The sequence below is a fragment of the Trichosurus vulpecula genome, chromosome 4, assembly GCF_011100635.1.
Source record: "Trichosurus vulpecula isolate mTriVul1 chromosome 4, mTriVul1.pri, whole genome shotgun sequence".
NCBI classification, from domain to species: Eukaryota; Metazoa; Chordata; class Mammalia; order Diprotodontia; family Phalangeridae; genus Trichosurus; species Trichosurus vulpecula.
This window is the reverse complement of record NC_050576.1, coordinates 43,022,448-43,041,980: the sequence shown is the minus strand read 5'-3', so window position 1 is coordinate 43,041,980 and position 19,533 is coordinate 43,022,448. Positions and strand designations below refer to the sequence as shown.

The 19,533-nt window shown below is 43.7% G+C and overlaps 2 protein-coding genes across 2 annotated transcripts in view; one reads left to right on the top strand and one right to left on the bottom strand.

The window, feature by feature from the left end:
• Positions 1–8,274, bottom strand: part of SELENOF (selenoprotein F) — a 39,840-nt gene extending 31,566 nt beyond the window's left edge. The window contains exons 1-2 of the mRNA XM_036757151.1: positions 7,952–8,274; positions 1,699–1,866 (exon numbers count right to left, since the gene is read on the bottom strand). Coding sequence (XP_036613046.1) covers positions 1,699–1,866; positions 7,952–8,026 — 243 coding nt within the window. The 5' untranslated portion in view covers positions 8,027–8,274. The remainder of the gene's footprint in view (positions 1–1,698; positions 1,867–7,951) is intronic.
• A 346-nt stretch (positions 8,275–8,620) lies between these two features.
• HS2ST1 (heparan sulfate 2-O-sulfotransferase 1) overlaps positions 8,621–19,533 on the top strand; it is a 226,120-nt gene continuing 215,207 nt past the window's right edge. Inside the window, exon 1 of the mRNA XM_036753980.1 lies at positions 8,621–9,219. Within this exon, the coding sequence (XP_036609875.1) occupies positions 9,096–9,219 (124 nt within the window). The 5' untranslated portion in view covers positions 8,621–9,095. The remainder of the gene's footprint in view (positions 9,220–19,533) is intronic.

Sequence of the window (19,533 nt, the reverse complement as noted above, 5' to 3'; positions counted from 1 at the left end):
TCCTGGATCTTTGAGGTTCAGAGCACTGTATCTTCAGGACCCTTTCTGAGGTCAGAGACCACAGTGTTATGGACTTTAGAGCCCCTAGGCTGGAGCTATTCAGGCTAAGTGCTACAGCCCACACTGGTTACTGCCATTGGGGGGGGGGGGGGATTCCTGATGAATAGCCAGGTTCTTACCCTGAGGCCTTCTGATCCCTCTGGGGTTCTTCTACAGGAGTCCTCCATTCTTGCTGCTTTTGGGCTAGCTTCGCTGGAGGGGCCCCATTCCTACTGCCTGTGGACTTCTGACTTTTTGTGCAGTACTAGGTGGAAAAAATCCTTTTAACTGCAGTTTCTCACTGAACTTTTCTGATCATTATTCAGACTGGAATGAATGTCAGGGTTTTGCTTGTATACATACATAAGAGCTGGGCAGTCTACCAATCATTCAGGAAGCCATCTTGGCAGGAACCCACCATGCTAACATTCTTTTTTAAAAAACGCATTTAAATTTTTTTTTAATTAGAAAAAAATCTGTCTTCTCATTCTCCTGATCTACTCTGCACAATTGAATAAAAAAGTCCCCAATACCCACAAATCCCATTTCTACAGCAATGTGTCCCTCCTTCCACTCACAGAGCCACTGTCCCAGTTCAATTCTTTATCCCTTCTTGCTTATATTATTCCTTATCCCTAATATTTCCTTTCTCCTGTCTGTTTTTCAAATGATTGGCAGAATAATCTAAGCCCTGAATGGCGCAATTTCAGAGCTGGAAGGGACTTTGTTGGCCACTGAGTCCAACCTGTAACTTGTAAAAGAATTCCTTCTACCTCGCTCCTCTAGCAAGTGGTTATATGTGAAGACCTCCATTAAGAGGAGCCTATTCTGCCTCTGGCCTTCTTAAATTGTTGCCACATTTTTCTTACATCAATCTTAAATCTGCCCTTTCCCAGTTCTCTCCTTTGGGGCCCAATAAGAACAAGTCTAGTTTTCCACTAGACAGTCCTTCAAAAACTTGACGTTAGCTATCACCTGTCTCCCAAGCTTCTCTTCTATTTCTAGTTCCTTCACAGATCTGCTGCTAATATATTTTAACTAGCTCCTCTAGGCTATTAAAATACTAATTTTTTGGCCTGGCATTTAAAGTGACACACAATTTGACTCCAAACTGGATTTTCAGATTCCCACACCATTTCTTTTCATGTAATCTCTGCTTTAGCCAAACTGGCCTACTAATTGTTCTACCAATTTGGAATTCCATCTCTCATGTTTTTGCCCAGACTATCCTGTTCCTCCCATGACTGGGGTGCAGTCTTTCCCAAACTTTGCTTTTCAGAGATCTTAGTTTTCTTCAGGCTCACCTTAAAAACCACATCTTTTGTTGATACTACATTGCTCTCTCCCTCCTCAAATGATATTGTTTGTATTTGTGAATGTAATGTTGTATCCCTTAATAAGATGCACTACTAGGTTCTCAATGGCAGGGGCAATTTTGCTTTTGCCTCTGTATTCCTAGCACAGCATTATTATAAATGTTTGTTGAATTTCCATTCTTGATACATCAAAAATTGGTTGTTTCTATGAGAGATTAATGATTAGGAATTAATTAAAATCTCAACTCCCCCCTTCCCCCACCCCCATTTCAAATTATTAAACAGATTATCAACCTTTTCAACTTGTCTCAACTTAAATCTGTAATGAAAGTACTGAAATTACCTTTCGGGTTTCAAACTGTGCTTCTTCCTGGCAGCATCCTCTGCAATCAGGATCCAGCTGAGTTAAGCTAAACTGTCCAAGAAGATCACAAGAGCTACAGAGTAAATTGCTGGAGAAACCCAAGTCTCTGCATGCTTCCGATGATAATCCAGATCCCTGTGCAGATATCTGAAAAGACAGAGTGAAGACATTCAACCAACAAGTTTTACTAAGCACCTACTATGGGCCAGGCATGATGGAATCCAAAGAATGGAATAACCCTTCCTCTCAAGGAGCCTACATTCTACATAGGGGGTAGAAGTGGGAGTGGGGAGAAGGGAAGAGAATGCGTACATACATGAAAAAATACATACAAAATAAACATAAGGTAGTTGGAGATGGAGGGGACATGGAAGAGAGGGCTCTAAAAATAATATGAAAGAAGCATATAGTACTTTCGACTATAACTTTAACTTAAAAAATGAAATCAACCTCTCTCTCTCCCCTTATTACGTATAGAGGTCAGGGACTATGTCTTGGCTAAATTTTTCATGCTCCAAAGAACATAGCACAGTGTTCTACAAAGCAGACATTTAATAAATGTTTCTTTTTGGAGTTAATTTCTGCTGAGACAAAAGACAGATGTCCTCAAAGAAAACTATGCAATTACTTTTTATAGAATCATATTAAAGTATAGAACAAAAGCTTTTATGTATTATTAGGATACCTAAATTTGCTATATGTTGTGATTTACTTATTCTCTTGAACAAAACTTTAAATGATTTAGGGGGCTCTAGAACACATGAATTTGACCTAATCCAAAATAGGCACAAATAAACATTTACTAAGTGACTAGTAACGTGCCATGCACTGTGCAAGGAGCTGGGGCACATAAACATCTTGGGGAGGAAAACCACTGTGTCTACACATAAATAAATACAAGGTAAACTGAATTTACTTTGGGGCAGTAGGCACTACTAGTAGCTGAGGAGGTCAGTAAAGACCTCTTTTTGGAGGGGGTAACCTTGAGCAGAACTATGAAGAAAGCTAGGGATTCTAACCAGGGGGAAGAGGAGACCGTATATTCCCAGCATGGAGCATTCCAGTGTTGCAGCAATTTTGCTTGTGCAAAGACATGGAAAAACCAGGGAACAGCAAATAAACCAGTTTGGCTGAAGTTCGGCAGCTAGGTGGCGCCATAGTGCATAGAGTGCTGGGACTGAAGTCAGGAAGACTCATCTTTCCTGAGTTCAAATTTGACTTTAGATGCTTACTAGCTATGTGACCCTAAGCAAGTCACTTAATCTTGTTTGCCTCAGTTTTCTCATCTGTTAAATGAGGTGGAGAAAAAAAACTGCAAACTACTCCAGTATCTTTGTCAAGAAAACCCCAAATGGGGGCATGAAGAATTAGACACGACAGAAAAATGACCTAACAACAGAAGAGTGAGTGAAAGGGGCGCTAACGTGTAATCTTACTTAGTCTTCAAAGATACCTTTTAGCTTTTTAAAGTCAACTCTTTTTTAAAAGACTAGATTTACGGATTATTCCTAGGAAGAGGTTAAACAAGTATTTGAGTTATTTTTTTCTTAAAGATGTTAACAGCATAAATATTAATCCATATACGTGCCTAGGAACCTGAACTGTTTCCCTGTATGCTTATACTTGTCTGGAAGGGGAAAAAACAGCTCTGGATTAAAATACAAACATCGTGATTTCTATAGTTTTGTTTTTACATTTATAAGAAACATCCATCCACAAATTATCCGAGATGATAATTTGATTTGTATAATTCAACTTTGAGGAGTCCCAGGAAACAACTCCCCTAAGTCACACTGAATACTTCCATTCCTACAGATTAAGAACACTTAGAATGTACTTTCAGAAAAATAACCACTTCATGGAGCACAAGAGCCCACTTTCTCAAATGTTAACCTTAAAGAAACATTAGTTTGGGATTTACAGTTATTCACTTCTGCACCTACGCATTCTACCTTAAACTACAGCATTCTGGAAACCCAAGTGAAGTAAGCGGCAATTTACAGTAATTTCAAGGACCCTAGAAAACCACAGAGACACTCTTACCAAACTACCATTGGAATACAAACTGGCCATTTATCCTTGTGACAATGTTGCCCAAATTCTAGCTAGTGACAAAGGAGAGAAAGGGTAGAAACTGTGGAAGTTAAGTAATTAATATTGCTCTTTGGGGGGAAATTTAGCTTAGGCATAAATTTCGATGTCCAGTTGGTTGTGAAACTGTACAGTAATAATAGCAGTATTTCACACTTATCTAGCACTTTCACGCTAGATATTTTTCAAACATATCTGGGGTAAAATAATTGTACGGTTTAAAAATTTTTTGATTATCTAAAATTTCAGAGTACCAGTATTTTTTAGAGATTTCAATTTTCAAAAAAGAAAACTCCAAGGTGTCACATTTATTAGCATTTGTTGACATGAACTGAATCTTATTTGTGCCACTAAAGACTCCTAAAAGACAGATCTTATTTGTTTGTAATTTTGTGCCTATGGCATAAATTAAGTAGGTCTTGAATAAAATGAGGTTGAACTGGTACGAGCTATAACTTACTGAATTTCGAAGAATTCAAAGGCAGATGTATGGCCCTTTGGTATTATCAGAAGAGAAGGAAAAAAGACAGGAGAATAAGGAGTATTAAGGATGACACCAGGATAAAGTTTTAAGACTTTTTCACTTCTGCAAATGTCATGTAACTAACTTTCTCAAAAGGTTCTACAATTACCTACGCCCTAGGATCATAATATTTAGTGCTGGAAGAGACCTTAAAGGTAACCTTTAGTTATCTTTAATAGTCCAACTAATAACTGTCTAACCCACTAATTTCAGAGAAACTAAGGCCCCACAAGATTAAGTGCCTTGCCAAGATTACATGTATTAGGTAGCCATGTTACAAAGAATTGCTGTCCCTTGATTTCCCAGCCTGGGGAACTCTATTCCAGCATGCTGCACATTATTCTACCAAAACCACAAGCTAAAAATACTGTAAGCAAGTTCAGCTCTTGTTCCTTTGGGGCAGCAGCATCATTTAGAGTGGGAAAGAGTGAAGAGAAGAGGAAGAAAGTTCATCTTTTTCATACTGTGTACACAGACACTTGATACTACCCAAAAACCTCTTAGGAGTACATCAAGGAACCTTCCTGGTATTAACTGCCTCAATACTGAGCTATTCCCTCCCCCCTCCTTTAAGAAACACTGCTTCAAACTGTGTTCTACTAAGCACACGGTAGACAGCAGTGTTTCAAATGCACAGACAAATCTAAATTGTCCAAATATGGGGGTTTATTGGAATACAAAAAACAAAACAAAACTAGTATAGCAAAAACATTTTGGCAGGCAACACAACCCAGAATTCTTTTGGGTTAAGCTGTGTGGCATTCTATGGCAACAGACTGGCAATCAGGAAATATGTGTTTTAGTCTAGTTAGGCTTGGCCGTTGACTTGCCCCATAACTTTGGCTAGTCATTTAAGTTTTTTTTTTCCCATGTAAAATTTTCTTTCCTTTCTATCTTCTCCCTACCCCAAACAGAAGGGGAAAAAACTCCCAGTCACCAATATGGATAGTATTAGTCATGCAAAAAAACCAAAACAAACAACAAACCAATGAAATGTCCTGTTTTGCACACTGAATTCACTTCTTCTTGAATTGTGGATGGGCACTACATTGATCGGAACTCTTCAGCCTTTCAAAGTAATTTGTCTTGGCAATGTTGTTATCGTACAAATTATTCTCCTGGTTTTGCTCCTTTCACTCTGCATGAGTTCACACGTGTTTTTCCAGGACCCTCTGAAACCTTCCCCTTCACCATTTCTTACAGCACAAGAATGCCAGGACAGTCCTATACCATCAATTGGCCATTCTTTAACTGATGGGCATCCTCAGTTCTCTGCCAGCACAAAAAGAGCTGTTCTAAGAGTTATGGATGCACGGCTCTTCTACTCTCTCTTTGGGGCAGGTCATTTCAACTCCTTGGGCCTCAGGTTCACTGTGTACAAACCAAGAGGGAGAGAACCAAGGGTCTGTCCCGTTCTCAAACTGTACGATTTTAAGGTTTTCAGTTACAGCTACTTCCTGGAGACCCTCTGTCAACCATGAATGTCCGGTCAAGCAGACCAAGTCCCTTCTGGGAATGCTTCCTGGTAAGCGGCAGAAGACTAGCTGCCTTGTCTCAGGGAGGATGTTTCTGATTATGTGGCTGAATAGGAAAATATGGTTAAGGTAGTCCAATTTGCCCCTGTAATGTTGTGTGAAATGTTAGAGATGTATACTCACTTTTCAATGTGGAAAAGTTAAAAGTGTGGCAGAGTGAAAAGAGAGTGAGACTTCTGGAATCTTATTGGGTTGTCAGAAACATTATGAATTCAGAGAAACTTGGGAAGAAGTGATGAAGAGTGAGGATGAAGAACCAGGAGAAAATGCAAAATGACCACCAGCACGTAGAGGAAAACAAGAATGGAAGATTTCTGAATTAGGATGGATGTCATGACCAATCATAACTTCAGACGACTAATGGTAAAGCATGTGTCCTGCTTTAAAGCCAAAAGGCAGCAGACTACAGGTGGGACATGAGGCATTCAGACATGATCATGTTGCTTTATTTTGCTTAAATGTACACTCAATGTTACAAGGGAGAGTTCTACTGGGGCAGAGGAGGGGTGGAGCAAGAGTCACTGGGAAGCAGCAGTGATGTTAAAGAAACAACACCAGTAAGCCACTTTGAAGAAGGTGCAGGACAAGTGTGAGCTACTGATTAACATACTGCTACACAACTTTACATTTAGGCTTCATCTTTTAAAACGGTAAGGAGTGAAACACTTATTCCAGCATTTGTGGGTTAAAATCAGAAATCAGAGCTACAATCTACACATTTTGAAGGGTAGGGCAAGTCCCAAGAAGAGAATGAAAAGGGAATTAATTGAAATGAAATTAAGGGACAGAAGGAGCTGGCAGAAAGAGATTAGGAAGGTTAGAAGAACTGAAATAGGCCTCTTCTCCAGGAAGGAGGAAAGGCAGTGTGGTACTGGGCGTCAGCGAGGCTGCCTTAGAATTCTACTGGTGTCACTTGCCCCTTGCCAACTTCGGATATGTTCCTTAACCTTATTGGGACTCAGTTTCCTGATCTGTAAAATGATAGGCTGGACTGAATACAACAAAAGCAATTAGTAAGTGCTGCTAAGCATTAGGGAGACAGAAAATTTAGTCTATTCTCAATACACAAAACAAGCCAACACTTCTTCTCGTGTTTCTGCACATTTAGCTCCCAATGGCTGGAATATCCTCAAAGGACAGCTGAGGTGCCACCTCCTGAAGCCTTTCCCGATTCCCTACATTATTAGCACTTAACGTTATTTTCTTTTTTTGATTTATATCTGTATATGATATATTCCTACAGTAGACTAGAGGGCAAGGGCTGCTTTCTTTTAAGACCCCCAGCACCTGGCATTGTATGTAGCACACAGTAGGAGCTTAATAAATGTTTATTGATTCTGACACCTCCGAACTCAAACTCCAGTGACTCCTTATTACCTTCAGGATCAAATATTTAACACTTTATTTGGGGTTCAAGGCTTTTCATAACGATCTTCCCCCTTTTTCCAGTCTAACACCTTCCTATAGTAATCTGTGACCCTGCGACACGGACCTTCCCGCCGTTGCCCACACGTGACACTCCACCTTCCGACTCCTGACGTTGTCACTGGCTGTGACCCCTGCCTGGAATCCCTCGACTTCTTCAAGTTCCAACTAAAATCCTATCTTTCGCAAGACGCGCTTTCCTAATCTCCCCTCTATAGATAATTCCTAAATTACCCTTTCTGTAACTTACTTGTACGTGTTTACCTGTAGCCTACCCCCCGTTGGACGGTAAGCCTCCAGAGGGTAGTGATAGTACGTCCCCCTTCCCCCTTTTTTAATCCCCAGCGCTTAGCACACAGTAGGGGATTCCAAGTGCTCATCGACGAATCGTAGTAGGCTTTCGATAAATGCTTGCTGACTCAATGAGGGTAGAGTTGGGCCCTGACATCCGTGAGAAGCGATACGGGGCCCGGGGAGGCGGCCAAGAACGAGGCCTCGCAGAGGCTGAGGAGAGAAGCCGGGCGGGGCCGGACATAAGCCACGTAGCCCTCCAGCCGCTTCCAGGGCGGCCCGCCCGGCCTCCTCAGGCGCGGCTCCCGTGGGCCTCCAGACCCTCGCTCCGGACCCCGAGGTGGTTACGGAAGCGCCCAGAACTCACCGCTTGCAGCACGGACGCCAACAGCAGGCGCAGCCCAAACGCCGGAGCAAAGCCCCACTGCCCGCTAGCCGCCATCGCCGCCGTTATGCTGAGGTCCCGACGCGGCCCGAAGACCCCTCCCCTGGGGTGGCCAGCGCTGGGCCTGACGCGCTGGGTCGTTAGCGTTCCGCTCGCAGCGCACAGCAGCCCACCCCCGAGCCACCAGATGGGATGGCGAACTCTAGGCGGGGCACCTATACTATTAAGGGGATATGAGGGTCCTTTTGATTTGCTCTCCTACCCCCACAATCAGGCACGTTATTGGAACCCCTATAAATCTGTTCCTTTTGAGGGCCCCCTCAATTTCATTCATGGCATTTCGTTCCGAGTCCTAAACCTCTCATTCCTTCCTCTAGCTTCGCCCCGCCTCTCTCTCGCTCTCTCGCCTAATTTAAACCAATCATCTGCTGCGCCCATTTTAATGGCAGCTGAGCAAGCCAATTGTAATCCCGAGCGAAAGACCACTGCAACCACGGTGGCAAAGGTGGGGTCCAATAGCGGCTGCAGTGGGATTGGGAAGGGAAGGCGGAGTGTTTGCTGAGGCCGGGAGGCGGGGCTGCTGAGCAGCGTGCGTGAATGCGTATTGGGGAGGGGGCGGGCCCAATTCGGGGGCGGGGCCGAGGGCGGCGCAGTCGCAGCCTCGGTGCTGGAGCGGGGCTCCTGGAGGGAGGCTGGCAGTGGAGGAAGAAGGGAGGCGGGTAGGCAGAGCGAGCGAGAGAGCGAGCGAGCTGGGAAGGTGCCGGGCTTGGTCCGGCTTAGGGGAAGCGAGAGCCCGAGTGCGGCTGAGTGCGGGGGGCTTTGTAGCCGGCGGCGGCGGCTGTCGAGGCTGAGCCGGAGCAGCGGGCGCAGGCGGCGTTGGCGTTGGTGCCTGGGGGCGGGGGTGGGTGGTGGGAGGGAGGGAAGGCAGGAAGAAGGGGGGGTCGGAGGCAGTGGTGGCCGCTGCTCTAGCTGCTGCTGCGGCGCTTGACTCCCGCTCCGCCGGCCTCGGGGCTCCGGCTCGCTCCTCCCGGCGCCGCGCGCCCGCGCCCCCCTGGCCCCCGGGGCCTCGCTCCCCGCCCCCCGCGGTATGTCGTGATCCCGAGCGGCGGCGGTGGCGGCGGGTTTCATGGGGCTGCTCAGGATTATGATGCCGCCCAAGTTGCAGCTGCTGGCGGTGGTGGCCTTCGCCGTGGCGATGCTGTTTCTGGAGAACCAGATCCAGAAGCTGGAGGAGTCCCGCTCCAAGCTAGGTGAGGGGAGGGGGCGCTCCAGGGGCTGCAGCAGGGGATGCCTGTCACCCCGGGAGGCGGGGGGAGCCGGGCTCTGGCTCGGGGACACGGATGCCCCGGGCTGGAGTCTTCCTGCGGGGAGCCAGGAGCAGGAGGCTGGGGGGGATGGCGGGGGGCGGACGCGGGCTTTCAGCAGCCGAGGCTCGGAGCCGGCGAAATTGACCCGAGTCAGTTTCACTGGGGACCCAAGGAGGGTGGGAGGTCGTGGGTAGAGGGAGCCCGAAGCGCTACGGATCCGGGGATCAGTGTCCAGAGACCTCGGGTAGCGACTGACATGCGACGGGCTTTCGAGTGGGACAGGGGCCGTGGCCACCTCTGATAAATGTAGTGCTTTCTGCTGGCTTTTTGAAGGGAAAAGAAGGCTATGCCCCCAAAGTGACTTATTCCATTGAATGGAGTTACTTGAGAATGCAAGCGTGTATTGGTGTTGGGAGGTGATTAAGAAGTTGAGAGAATGAGAATAGATACTATTATTAAGTCCTTACTGAGAGCCAGGCGCTGCACTAAACTCTGGGAGTACAAATACAAGCAAAAAGAAATACAGCCCCTTACCCTCATGGAGCTTACGTTCTGTCAATGGGGAAGGCAGTCCATAAAATGGATGAAAGGGGGCACGAGATACCCCCGAGTGGCTAGGTGTAAAAGTAGAGAGAATCTGGAGCGGAATTGGGTTTGAAGTGCACGTAGGAAGTTTTAGTGGGCTGTGATGAAAGAACCAAACAATGTTGGCTGGAGTGCTTTTCATTTGGGGAGATCCTTTGGAGAAACTGGTTTGTAAATTTACATTTCCAAAAAATTCTGAAGACACTGATTTAGGTAGATCAAAACATGTGAAGCTACTGTAGTCTTATGCTAACTACTTTAATGTGTGCTCCTTCTCCCCCTTTAAAAAAAAGGTTTGGGAAACTGTACATCACTTGGGATAAAGAACAAAAAGGGAGCTTTTAGGAATGGGTAGGACTTGATATTTCATTGGTGTGGGGAACTTTTTGGTATGGAAAATCCCTCCGACATTGGAAGTCAGCACCTACCCTGCAACTTGGGGTCTTAGAGCTTCCTAGAACACTGGTAGATTTAGTGACAGGATGGGTTAAGAGTGGGACTTGAATCCAAGGTCTTCCTGGTTCTAGGCTTGCTTTATACCCACCATGCCAAGCTGCCTGTTAGGTCTGTTTGTTGCTATAGTACCTTGAATGTTAGAACTTTCTCATTTGAATTTTAATAATTCCCCTCTCAGAATGTAAGGTTCTTGAAGGCAGAAAGAGTTTGTTTTTATATTTCTAGTCCCAAATATAATCATTTGCAAATAACAGGCCTTTAATATTTGAATTGAATTAAGCTGATGTATGAGTGTATCCAGTTTTGAAGTCCATTTTGTAGAAAGCTACAGAAAGTTTTAAAGACCATTGTAGTAAGGCATATTAAATACTAGTGTGTCTGAGTGACAAGCGGTGTACTTAGAACTAGAAAAAGAGCTGAAACAAATTTCTCTATTTCTTCTCTGTACTTGTATATGAAGGCACTTGATGGGGACATTGCCATCATTTAATTTGATTTCATCAGGATGTAGACCTACATGACCGTAAGAGAAAATATTTTCAGTGTTTCAGTTAAATTCAGTTTAATCATCACCTGTGTTCAGAACCTCCTCACCATTTTTTGTCTCAAATAGACAATACTTAGTGGCCATATCCTGGCTTTTCTATCTCAATATCTCACATCCATGGTCTCTCCCCTCACAAACAGCTACTTCCCAGTTCAAGCCCTCATCCTTCCTGCCTGGACCCTTGCCAATGCCTTTCTTTGGTCTCCTTAACTCAAGTTCCCCCCTTCCTCCCATCCATCCTCTGCTCAGTTGCCAAGGTGACATACATAGCTCTTCTCAATAAACACCAGCATTTGCAATTCCCTGTTACCTGTGGGTCAGATATAAACTCCTTTGGCATTTCAAGTCCTTCATAGCCTGGTCCCACCTTCCTTTTCATCGGTGTTACTCTTCATACCCACTTTGATTCAGCCATACTGGCCTAGAGAAGTAAGGAGGGGGTGGGGTGTATTACAAGAGTGAGGAACAGCAAAGACAGGGATAGGAGGATGAAGTGTTGCATGGGAGGTGAGTTATTTTGCTTCTTTGTCATCCATCTAATGGCATTGCCCCATCCACCTCAGTCAATGGGCCTTTCCTTTCTTTTTTTTCTTGCTCAGAACATGCCTCTTAGAATCTGTTTCAAGGCTTAGCTAAAACTACCCCCTCTGCCATCTTTCAGCCACTAATGCCTGGATCCCCAAATTACCGTCTCTTTTGTACATACCCATATTTGTGTGTCTTCTCTGCCTTCCATAGAGTGGAAACTTCTTGAGGGCAGCCACTATTTTTATTTTATCTTTCTATCCCTGGAACAGTGTCCATAGAAGGTGCTTAATAAATGCTTGTTGATTGAATATCATTTTATTTTTGTAGTTTATAGTTTTAGTGTAAAACTGTATAGTTTTGTTTTTATAGTTTATAGGAGGCAACTTGGGGTGGTGGAGAGAGTTGGATTTGGAGGCACGATGGACTTGAGTTCTAATCCTGTGTCAGATGCTGTGACTCTCCAGGCTAGTCAGGCTACCTCATCTGTATAATTGGGATCATAGCAGCATCTACTTCAGGATTATTTTGAGGATCAAAGGAGAGACTGTGTGCAGCGTGTTTTACAGATCTTAAAAGTGCTTTGCAAATGTAATTATTACTATTATTATATTAATTTGCCTCATTCAGCTTTAATGAACAAAAAGTATTTGCAGGGTTTACTTATGCATAATTAAAATGCGATCCTTAGTATGCCACATGCAGACACCACAAACTTGAAACTCTCCAGAGTGTTAATAAAACACAGTAGAGGAATGGTTACTCAACTTTTAATCTTCCTTCTTGCCTGAAGAAGGGAAGGTCTTTAATAACACTTGAGTTGAGTGTAGTTTCCAGAGCGATATAGAAGGTGGAAAAAACTAACGATAGCCGGCTTCCTGACTGCTATGTGACTTACTATTTATCTGTAAAGCGGGTATGTTTATTTTCCTTGGGTGTATGATACCATCTTGTTGTTCAGGAAGCATTAGGAAGCCATCATCTATGTGGAGATTTTTTTTAGAAAGAAGGAATATTCGTCAGTCCCACCATGAGTAGTAGCCAGAGATGACAATGAACACCCTTCAGAAATGCTCCAGTAGTGGACACGAGAGCCTTCAGGCATAAACTGAAGGATGTAATAATTTCAGTGTGCCGCGGACATTGCTCAGGAAATACATTACCTTTCAGCTTGTGTTTTGCTCGAAATCTTCAAATGCTTTAAAGCTCTGTTAAGTTATCATCCTTGAAGAAATCTGCAAATGTGGAACCTCCGGCCTTTTTCAAGCTGTTATTAGTTAATAGGCCCATTAATAGACCTATTAAAATTTTGTTTTCTACAGGTTTTTTTTTTTAAATTGTGTGGTATCAGTAGTTAATGTGCCTCTGTTATAATAAACATTAGACATTGCACTAGGAAAATCCAGCTCCTGGAATGAAAGGCTTAATGTAATGTGATATAAGCTGAAAGAATTCTATTAGTGAAGTATCTGCCTTTTTTTATGTATGTGTAATGTATGTGATTGAATTCCATGTTGAGAGCACTAAAATGTTCTCCCAACTATAGAGCAAGAGTTCATGTTTTTCTCCAAGTGCAGAAATTACCTACCTCTCAAAACTGACAAAGTCCTTTTTTCATTCTGACGTAAGAAAAAATTCCATTGGAGAAATGCTTCCTTCTAAGAAACTTCTCCCATTTGATAAGAAGGGACATGGTGTGCTAGTCCCTGAATACTGTTTGATTTCAGATTGTGTTTCAATTGAAAGGCCCAGCAGGACAGTGTCAGGTGTCAAAATTGATCATATCCACAATTCTATGTTGAAAATTAATATGTTTGTGCTATATAATCAGTAGTTAGTTTTTTTCAAACAAAATAATACTTGGGAGAATCAAAGAATCAAAGAAGGAAACAGTTTGTTTTCTTAAAATTCCTATAACCAGAACTGTTAAGGCCCTTGTGGAAATGGTGCTGTTGCACTGAGCAAGGATCCTTACCATAGGACCTTATCATGTAAGAATTACTGGGTTTTCAGCAGGCCTCTGCTTGAATATTCCCAGTTATCAAGAATTTACCTCACCTAGTTATCAGCAACTTCCTCACAGGACATCCCATTCCCTGTCTGGGTACTAGATAATTAGGAAGCTCTTCACATTGGAATCTGCCTTTTGTTCCTGCTCCTTGGGTCTGGTTCATCCTTTGGAAACCACATGCTCAAGACTTCCTCTTCCAACGCACATACCCTCAGATATGTGAAGGCTGCTGGCATAGTTGCTTCTGTGTCTTAGCTGTTCCTTGGTAAGCACTCCCTTTTATTGTAACCATTCATCTTGTGGCGTGGTTTTTGGACCTCCCCTGACTTGGGATCCTCCTGGCCCTCATCCGCTAGACACACTTTAGTGCATCAGTATCTCAGAACTTGGTGCCCAGAGTTGAACATAGTACTACAAATGTGTATACGGTCTGACAGAAAGGTTAGAGTGAAACCTTTGCTCTCTAGCTCTGAGTACTGTTCTGTTCACGGAACCTAGAATTTCATTAATGTTTTTAGCCCCCCGTTTGTCTCAAATAATGACCCCAGGTATCCCTAGTCGTCCTGTACTTTGTAAGTACTCTGTAGGAAGCCAAGTCCAAGGATTTACATTTGGCCCCATTAGCTAGTATCCATTACTTAGGGCTTATCTTTTCCATTTTATCAAAATCTTTTTGAATCCTCATTTTTGTCATCTAAGTATTAAATAGCCCTTCTAGTTTTATTTCCCTTTCAAATTTGATAAGCATGCCTTCAGTGTTTTCCTCTAAGTGATGGATAAAAATGTTGACTAGAAAAGGGCAAAGGCCAGAACTTTAGATAGAGCCCTCCCACCAGAATGGCAGGCCATTGATCACCGCTCTTGTCTGATTTGCATTGATCCAACTTGGAATCCACTCAGTTGAACTGGCTGCTGTTTTGTGCTTCACCAGGAATGTCCATACATTAAGAAAGATGGCCAGAATCCTTTATGAAATCAAATAACCTGATGTTAAATGTTAAATGGTCTCATTAGAAGGGGAATTGAGGTTAGTTTGGCATGACTTCTTTATCCCATACTGCCATTTTGTGATTACCTCTTCTTAACCTGAAAGTTTGGTTAAAGGAGGCAAACAGACTAGGTGATAGAAAAATTTATATTACTTATTTATTCCCTTAAGCATAGCAGACAGACATGGAGACTTGTACAGAAGAATGAACAGGTTTTTATATTTTAGAACAGTCACAATTCAGCGTGTTTTTCTGTTGCTAAATTTTATGATCCCCATGTATGTTTAACTATGATGCAAGACAAGGATTTTCCTTAATGGAATAGGTTGTAAATACAATAAGATAAGTTGACAGGTGTCAGTTAAAACTACAACCCAGTGTTTCTGTGTTTAATTTACCATTAACATTCCATAACATAGTATATGCCCATAAAACATTAAGTGAGGTTGTTTTTCAGGCTTAGGGTCTCATCCTTTAATGGTTAACAGGGGAAGGAATGTTCTTAGATCAGCCAGGTCTGGCCTTGTTGATGGGAAAAAGGTATTCTCTGAGCAAACTTGAGAGAACAAAGAAGCCCAGGTCCAGAATTTCTTCCAGTTGATCATTCATTCAGGCTCTGGGTCTCACTGAAATTACAAAAGATGATATAAAATGTTCCACAGTCTTCTTTTTCTAAGTGCTTAAAACCATGTTTTGTAGTTATTTACAGAATTTTTCCAGAGAGCAATGTCAAGTTCACCAATCCATAGTTTCCCTAATCTGAACTTCTGCTCTTGAAAATGGGGATTTTTGTCCATTTGCAGCTTCCTGGGTCCAATTCTGTTCATCCTGGTTCCTTAAAGCCAAGGTGTCAGACTTGCCCCAGTGAACCAGATTAAAGTGTAGTTGGGAAATATTTAATAAAATAAAAATACAATAGAATATAGTGTTAGTTAATATGTGGTTTTCCAGGTCCCCCCACCCAAGGAATCCTTTATGTGCTAGTGGCCCCGTTTGTATTTGAGATGGGCCCATGGCCTTAAAGATAGTTAGCCAGTTCTATTGAAAAGGCTTTTTATAATGGAGCGTGTGCCACGTGTCCCCCCCCCCCCCATCAAAATGCCTGGCACATAATGAGCGCTTAATATAAGCATTTGTTAAATGTAACAGTATTGTGTTTTCTTTGAAGATACAAAGACCAAAACCTCTCCCTGCCCTCAAGGAGCTTACATGGAGGGGATGGCATAGAGAGAGAAATAACTAGGTCTTCTTATCTCTTCCAGCTCTACTCCACACTCTGGAAATTTTTCATCTCCTCTCCTGCAGCTTAGATACCCTAAAGGTGCCTCTGCCCCATGGCATCTTCCTTTAATTGGTCACTTCCTGCTCCAAATCACCTTTTCTGGAGGTTCCTAGGCCTTTAATCCTTACTTTTGTCCCATGACTTTCCCAACCCCCAATGTGTTGTTTTTCCCCAATTAGATTGTAAACTTCTTGATGGTAGGGATGCTCTCTCCTTCTCTCTTGTATCTGTATTTCTAGTACTTAGTACATTACCTATTGATTGACACATAGTACCTAATAAATGCCTCATCTATCTACTAGAGGGACTATGCTGGAGGGAGATGCAGTATCCTGTGTGAGGGTCAGTTAATAAGCCTATGTAGTATCTGAATTGTAGAGTGTGTGAACCAGCGTAAAATGTAAAAAGGCTATGTGAAAAACGTGGTTTTGGGGATCACCGGGTTTCCTGGGCAGGGCCAAAGCCCTGAGGAAGAACCAAGTGATAACCCCTAAGGAAGGCTGTGCAGACCACAGAACTCCAAGAGGAAGACCCAGGTGATGGCCCCTTAGAACAGTTGTGGGGATCACAGGCCTTAGGGGTTAGACCCTAAGGAAGACCCAGGTGATGGCCCCTTAGAACGGTTGTGGGAATCACAGGACTTCTAGGGTTGGACCCTGAGAAAGACCCAAGTGATAACCCCTGAGGAAGGCTGTGCAGACCACAGGACTCCCAGAGGAAGACCAAGTAGTAGCCCCCCTTTATCTGTGGGGATCACAGGGCTTCCTAGGGATTAGATCCTAAGGAAGACCCAAGTGATGGCTCCTTAGAACAGCAGTAGGATCACAAGGCTCCTGAGACAGGACTAGAAGACCCAAGTGATGGCCCCTTAAGAAGGCTGTACAGACCACAGGGTTCCCCAGGGAAATCCTAAGTGGTAGCTCCCTTAACACCACAGTGGGGATCATAGGACTCCCCAGGCAGGGTCAGGAAGTTAGCCCCAGATGTGCTTCCACAGCTGATTGCTTTTCTGGGAGCATAATCTTAGGAAGATCCATGTGTTTTGACCGTTCTCACCCAAAGAACTCAGGATGAGAGTGGGCAGAGGAAGGTATTTATTATGCTCCTCGAGAGAGCGGGTCCGGTGCTCACTAGGAACACTCACGCCAATACAGCAGTAGGAGTGAGGGTAACCAGCTCCTTCACTCCTGTTTGAGTTATGGTTATTTTACATTCTTAACTTTTTTACATAGTTTTCTTAAGTTATACAGTTTATATAGGCAGGATAACAAGGAGACAGAAGCAAAAGTGAAGTTAATTAGTTCTATCCTTCCTTGTCTGAGTTAGGATTAGCCTACATTCTTTATTACCCTACCTCCCCTCTTTAATATATGTAAACTATGCAGATTAGTAGACCTGGACACTTGACCAGGACCAAACCCTTGAACCGACATGATAAGCTTGGACTGATTGAACCGGTTTAGCTTCTCTAGCTTCCCTGATCCCCAGCTGGCCATTGTCTTGGCAGGTAAACCTTAACTCAGCTACATGGATAGCGTCTGTGGGAGCAAAACCAGATACCAGACTATCAATTCTTACAGCTAGAAAGGTAGGAAAGAGTCCGATTATGAAGAAGAGCCTTCAGTGCCAACGGGAATTCATACTTGATCCTGGAGAGTCCAGACACGGGTAGCCATCAGTGCTTATTTATTGAATGGGCAGCTGATATGATCAGACCTCTTTGGGAAAATCTATGGCAGCTGAATGGAGGTTGGACTCAGGATGGGGAGAGACTTGAGATGGGACGTGCCTTTAGAAGGCTGTTGTTGCTGTTTGTCCTTTGTTTTTGAAGAGGACCAATGATGTCACCTGCGATTTCTTTACTCATTTGTGAACTGGATTTAAGTGAGGCAGAGTTGTACAAAGTCATCAGCCTACTCTCTTTTCCAGAGACATTGAAGTCCAGTGGGAAGACAAAATTCAGGATGACTTGGGTTGCAGTGGACCTTGGTGTCTTTGATGTGCAACCAAGCCCCAGGCACTTTCTAATCTGCTTCCGCTGCCTTCATGGGCACTGGAACAAATTGTTCTCAGGCCCTTTCTGCTGGGTAAAAAGTGTTCACCCTGCTTGGGGCAGACTCCTCCCTAAGTTTAAGATCCTTGATCACCCTCAGCCCACCTGCCAGTACAGTTTTACTGGGGTGTGGCAACTTCAAATGCTGCGTCTTCTTGGAGCCACAGGTGAGCATTGAGTGCTAGGTAGAAACCAAAGGTGGATGAGCGGCCCTGGGAAGGGCTTGGCAGGTTCTTATACCAGAGGTGCTAGTCCCTTTTGAGTACCCCATACACCCCATGAGTCTAGGCGAGAGGTGATAAGGGCCTCGTATTAAGGTGGTTATTTTGTGAGTCAGTAGAATGGGCTGTATAAGAGAGATGCTGTGAAGATGGAAATGAGAGTGGACAACATATGAGTGCTAGTGAAGAGTTGAGGATGCACCTAGGTTGCAAGCCTTGGTGACTGGAAGGATTATGGTGTCCTGGACCCTAATAGGGAGGTTGGGAAGGGGAGGGTTTGGAGGGGAAGGATGAGTCTGTTTTGGACATGTTGAGTTTGAAAGGCCTAGAGACTATCCAGTTGGAGATGTTTGAGAGAGACAGTTGGTAATGTGAAACCTGAAGGTCTACAGAGAGATTTGGGCTAGATAAATAGATCTGAAAATCATCTGCATAGAGATGATAAGTAAACCAAGTGAGAACTGATGAGATTACCGCATAAGATAGTGTGGAGGGAAAAGAGGTCAGAGCCTTTGGAGATATCCACGGTTTGTGGGCATGGCATGGATGAAGATACAACAAAGGAGACTTGGGAGGAATGGTCAGACAGGTAGGAGGAGAACATCAGGAGAGGATGCAGTCATGAAAACCTAGAGTGTTGAAAGAAGGAAGATGTGGTGATCAACAGTGTCCTAGTCTGCTGAGAAGTCAAGAGAGGTGAGGACTGAGAAAAGACTGTTAGACGAATTGATTTGCCTAGCTTGTGTCTAACACCAGGGCTAAAAAGAAAAACGTATACAAGAGAAATCCAAAAATTTGGGGGATGACAGTGATGATAATAACAATGATAGCTAACTTAATAATAAAAATAGCGTTTTACCTAGCTAGGTTTGCAAAGAGTTTTACATATGCTATCTCATTTGGGGCCAGGAGCCTGGGATTCCTAGAATCTGAAATGTTGAAAGAGGGGGGAGGAGGAAGGAGAAGGGGAGGGAGAGGGAGAGGAAGAGGGAGGGGGAGGGGAGGGGGGAGAGATCGAGAGAGAGAGAGAGAGAGAGAGAGAGAGAGAGAGAGAGAGAGTGTGTCTTTATGTGTTGGTGTTTGGCGGGGATTGAAGAGTGAGTGGATAGCTTTTGTTAAGGCTCTGAAGTAGAAAGCATGTTGTGTATTGGGAAGAGGCGGTAGTAGGTCAGTTTGATTGGAATGTAGATTGTGTGTGGGAGAAGTAAAGTGGAAGGAGGGAGAAAAAAATGGAGGGAGGGAGGAAGGAAACAAACAAGCTTTTGTTAAGTGCCTACAGTTAAGAAGAGGGCTAGGGTTTTTTGGGAGGGAGGGAGTTTGAAATGTATATGGAGACTTAAAAGTGGAGATATCTAACAGGGTAATTTGGTGATGCAGGTCTGGAACTCAGGAGGAAAAATGAGGAATGTGTATATGTAAGGGCAGCTAGATGATGCAGTGGATAGACCACTTAGCCTGGAGTAGGGAATACTTGAGTGCAAATCTAGCCTCAGAGACTTACTAGCTGTGTGACCCTGGGCAAGTCACTTAACCTTGTTTACCTCAGTTTCTTCATCAATAAGCTGGAGAAGGAAATGACACTACTCCT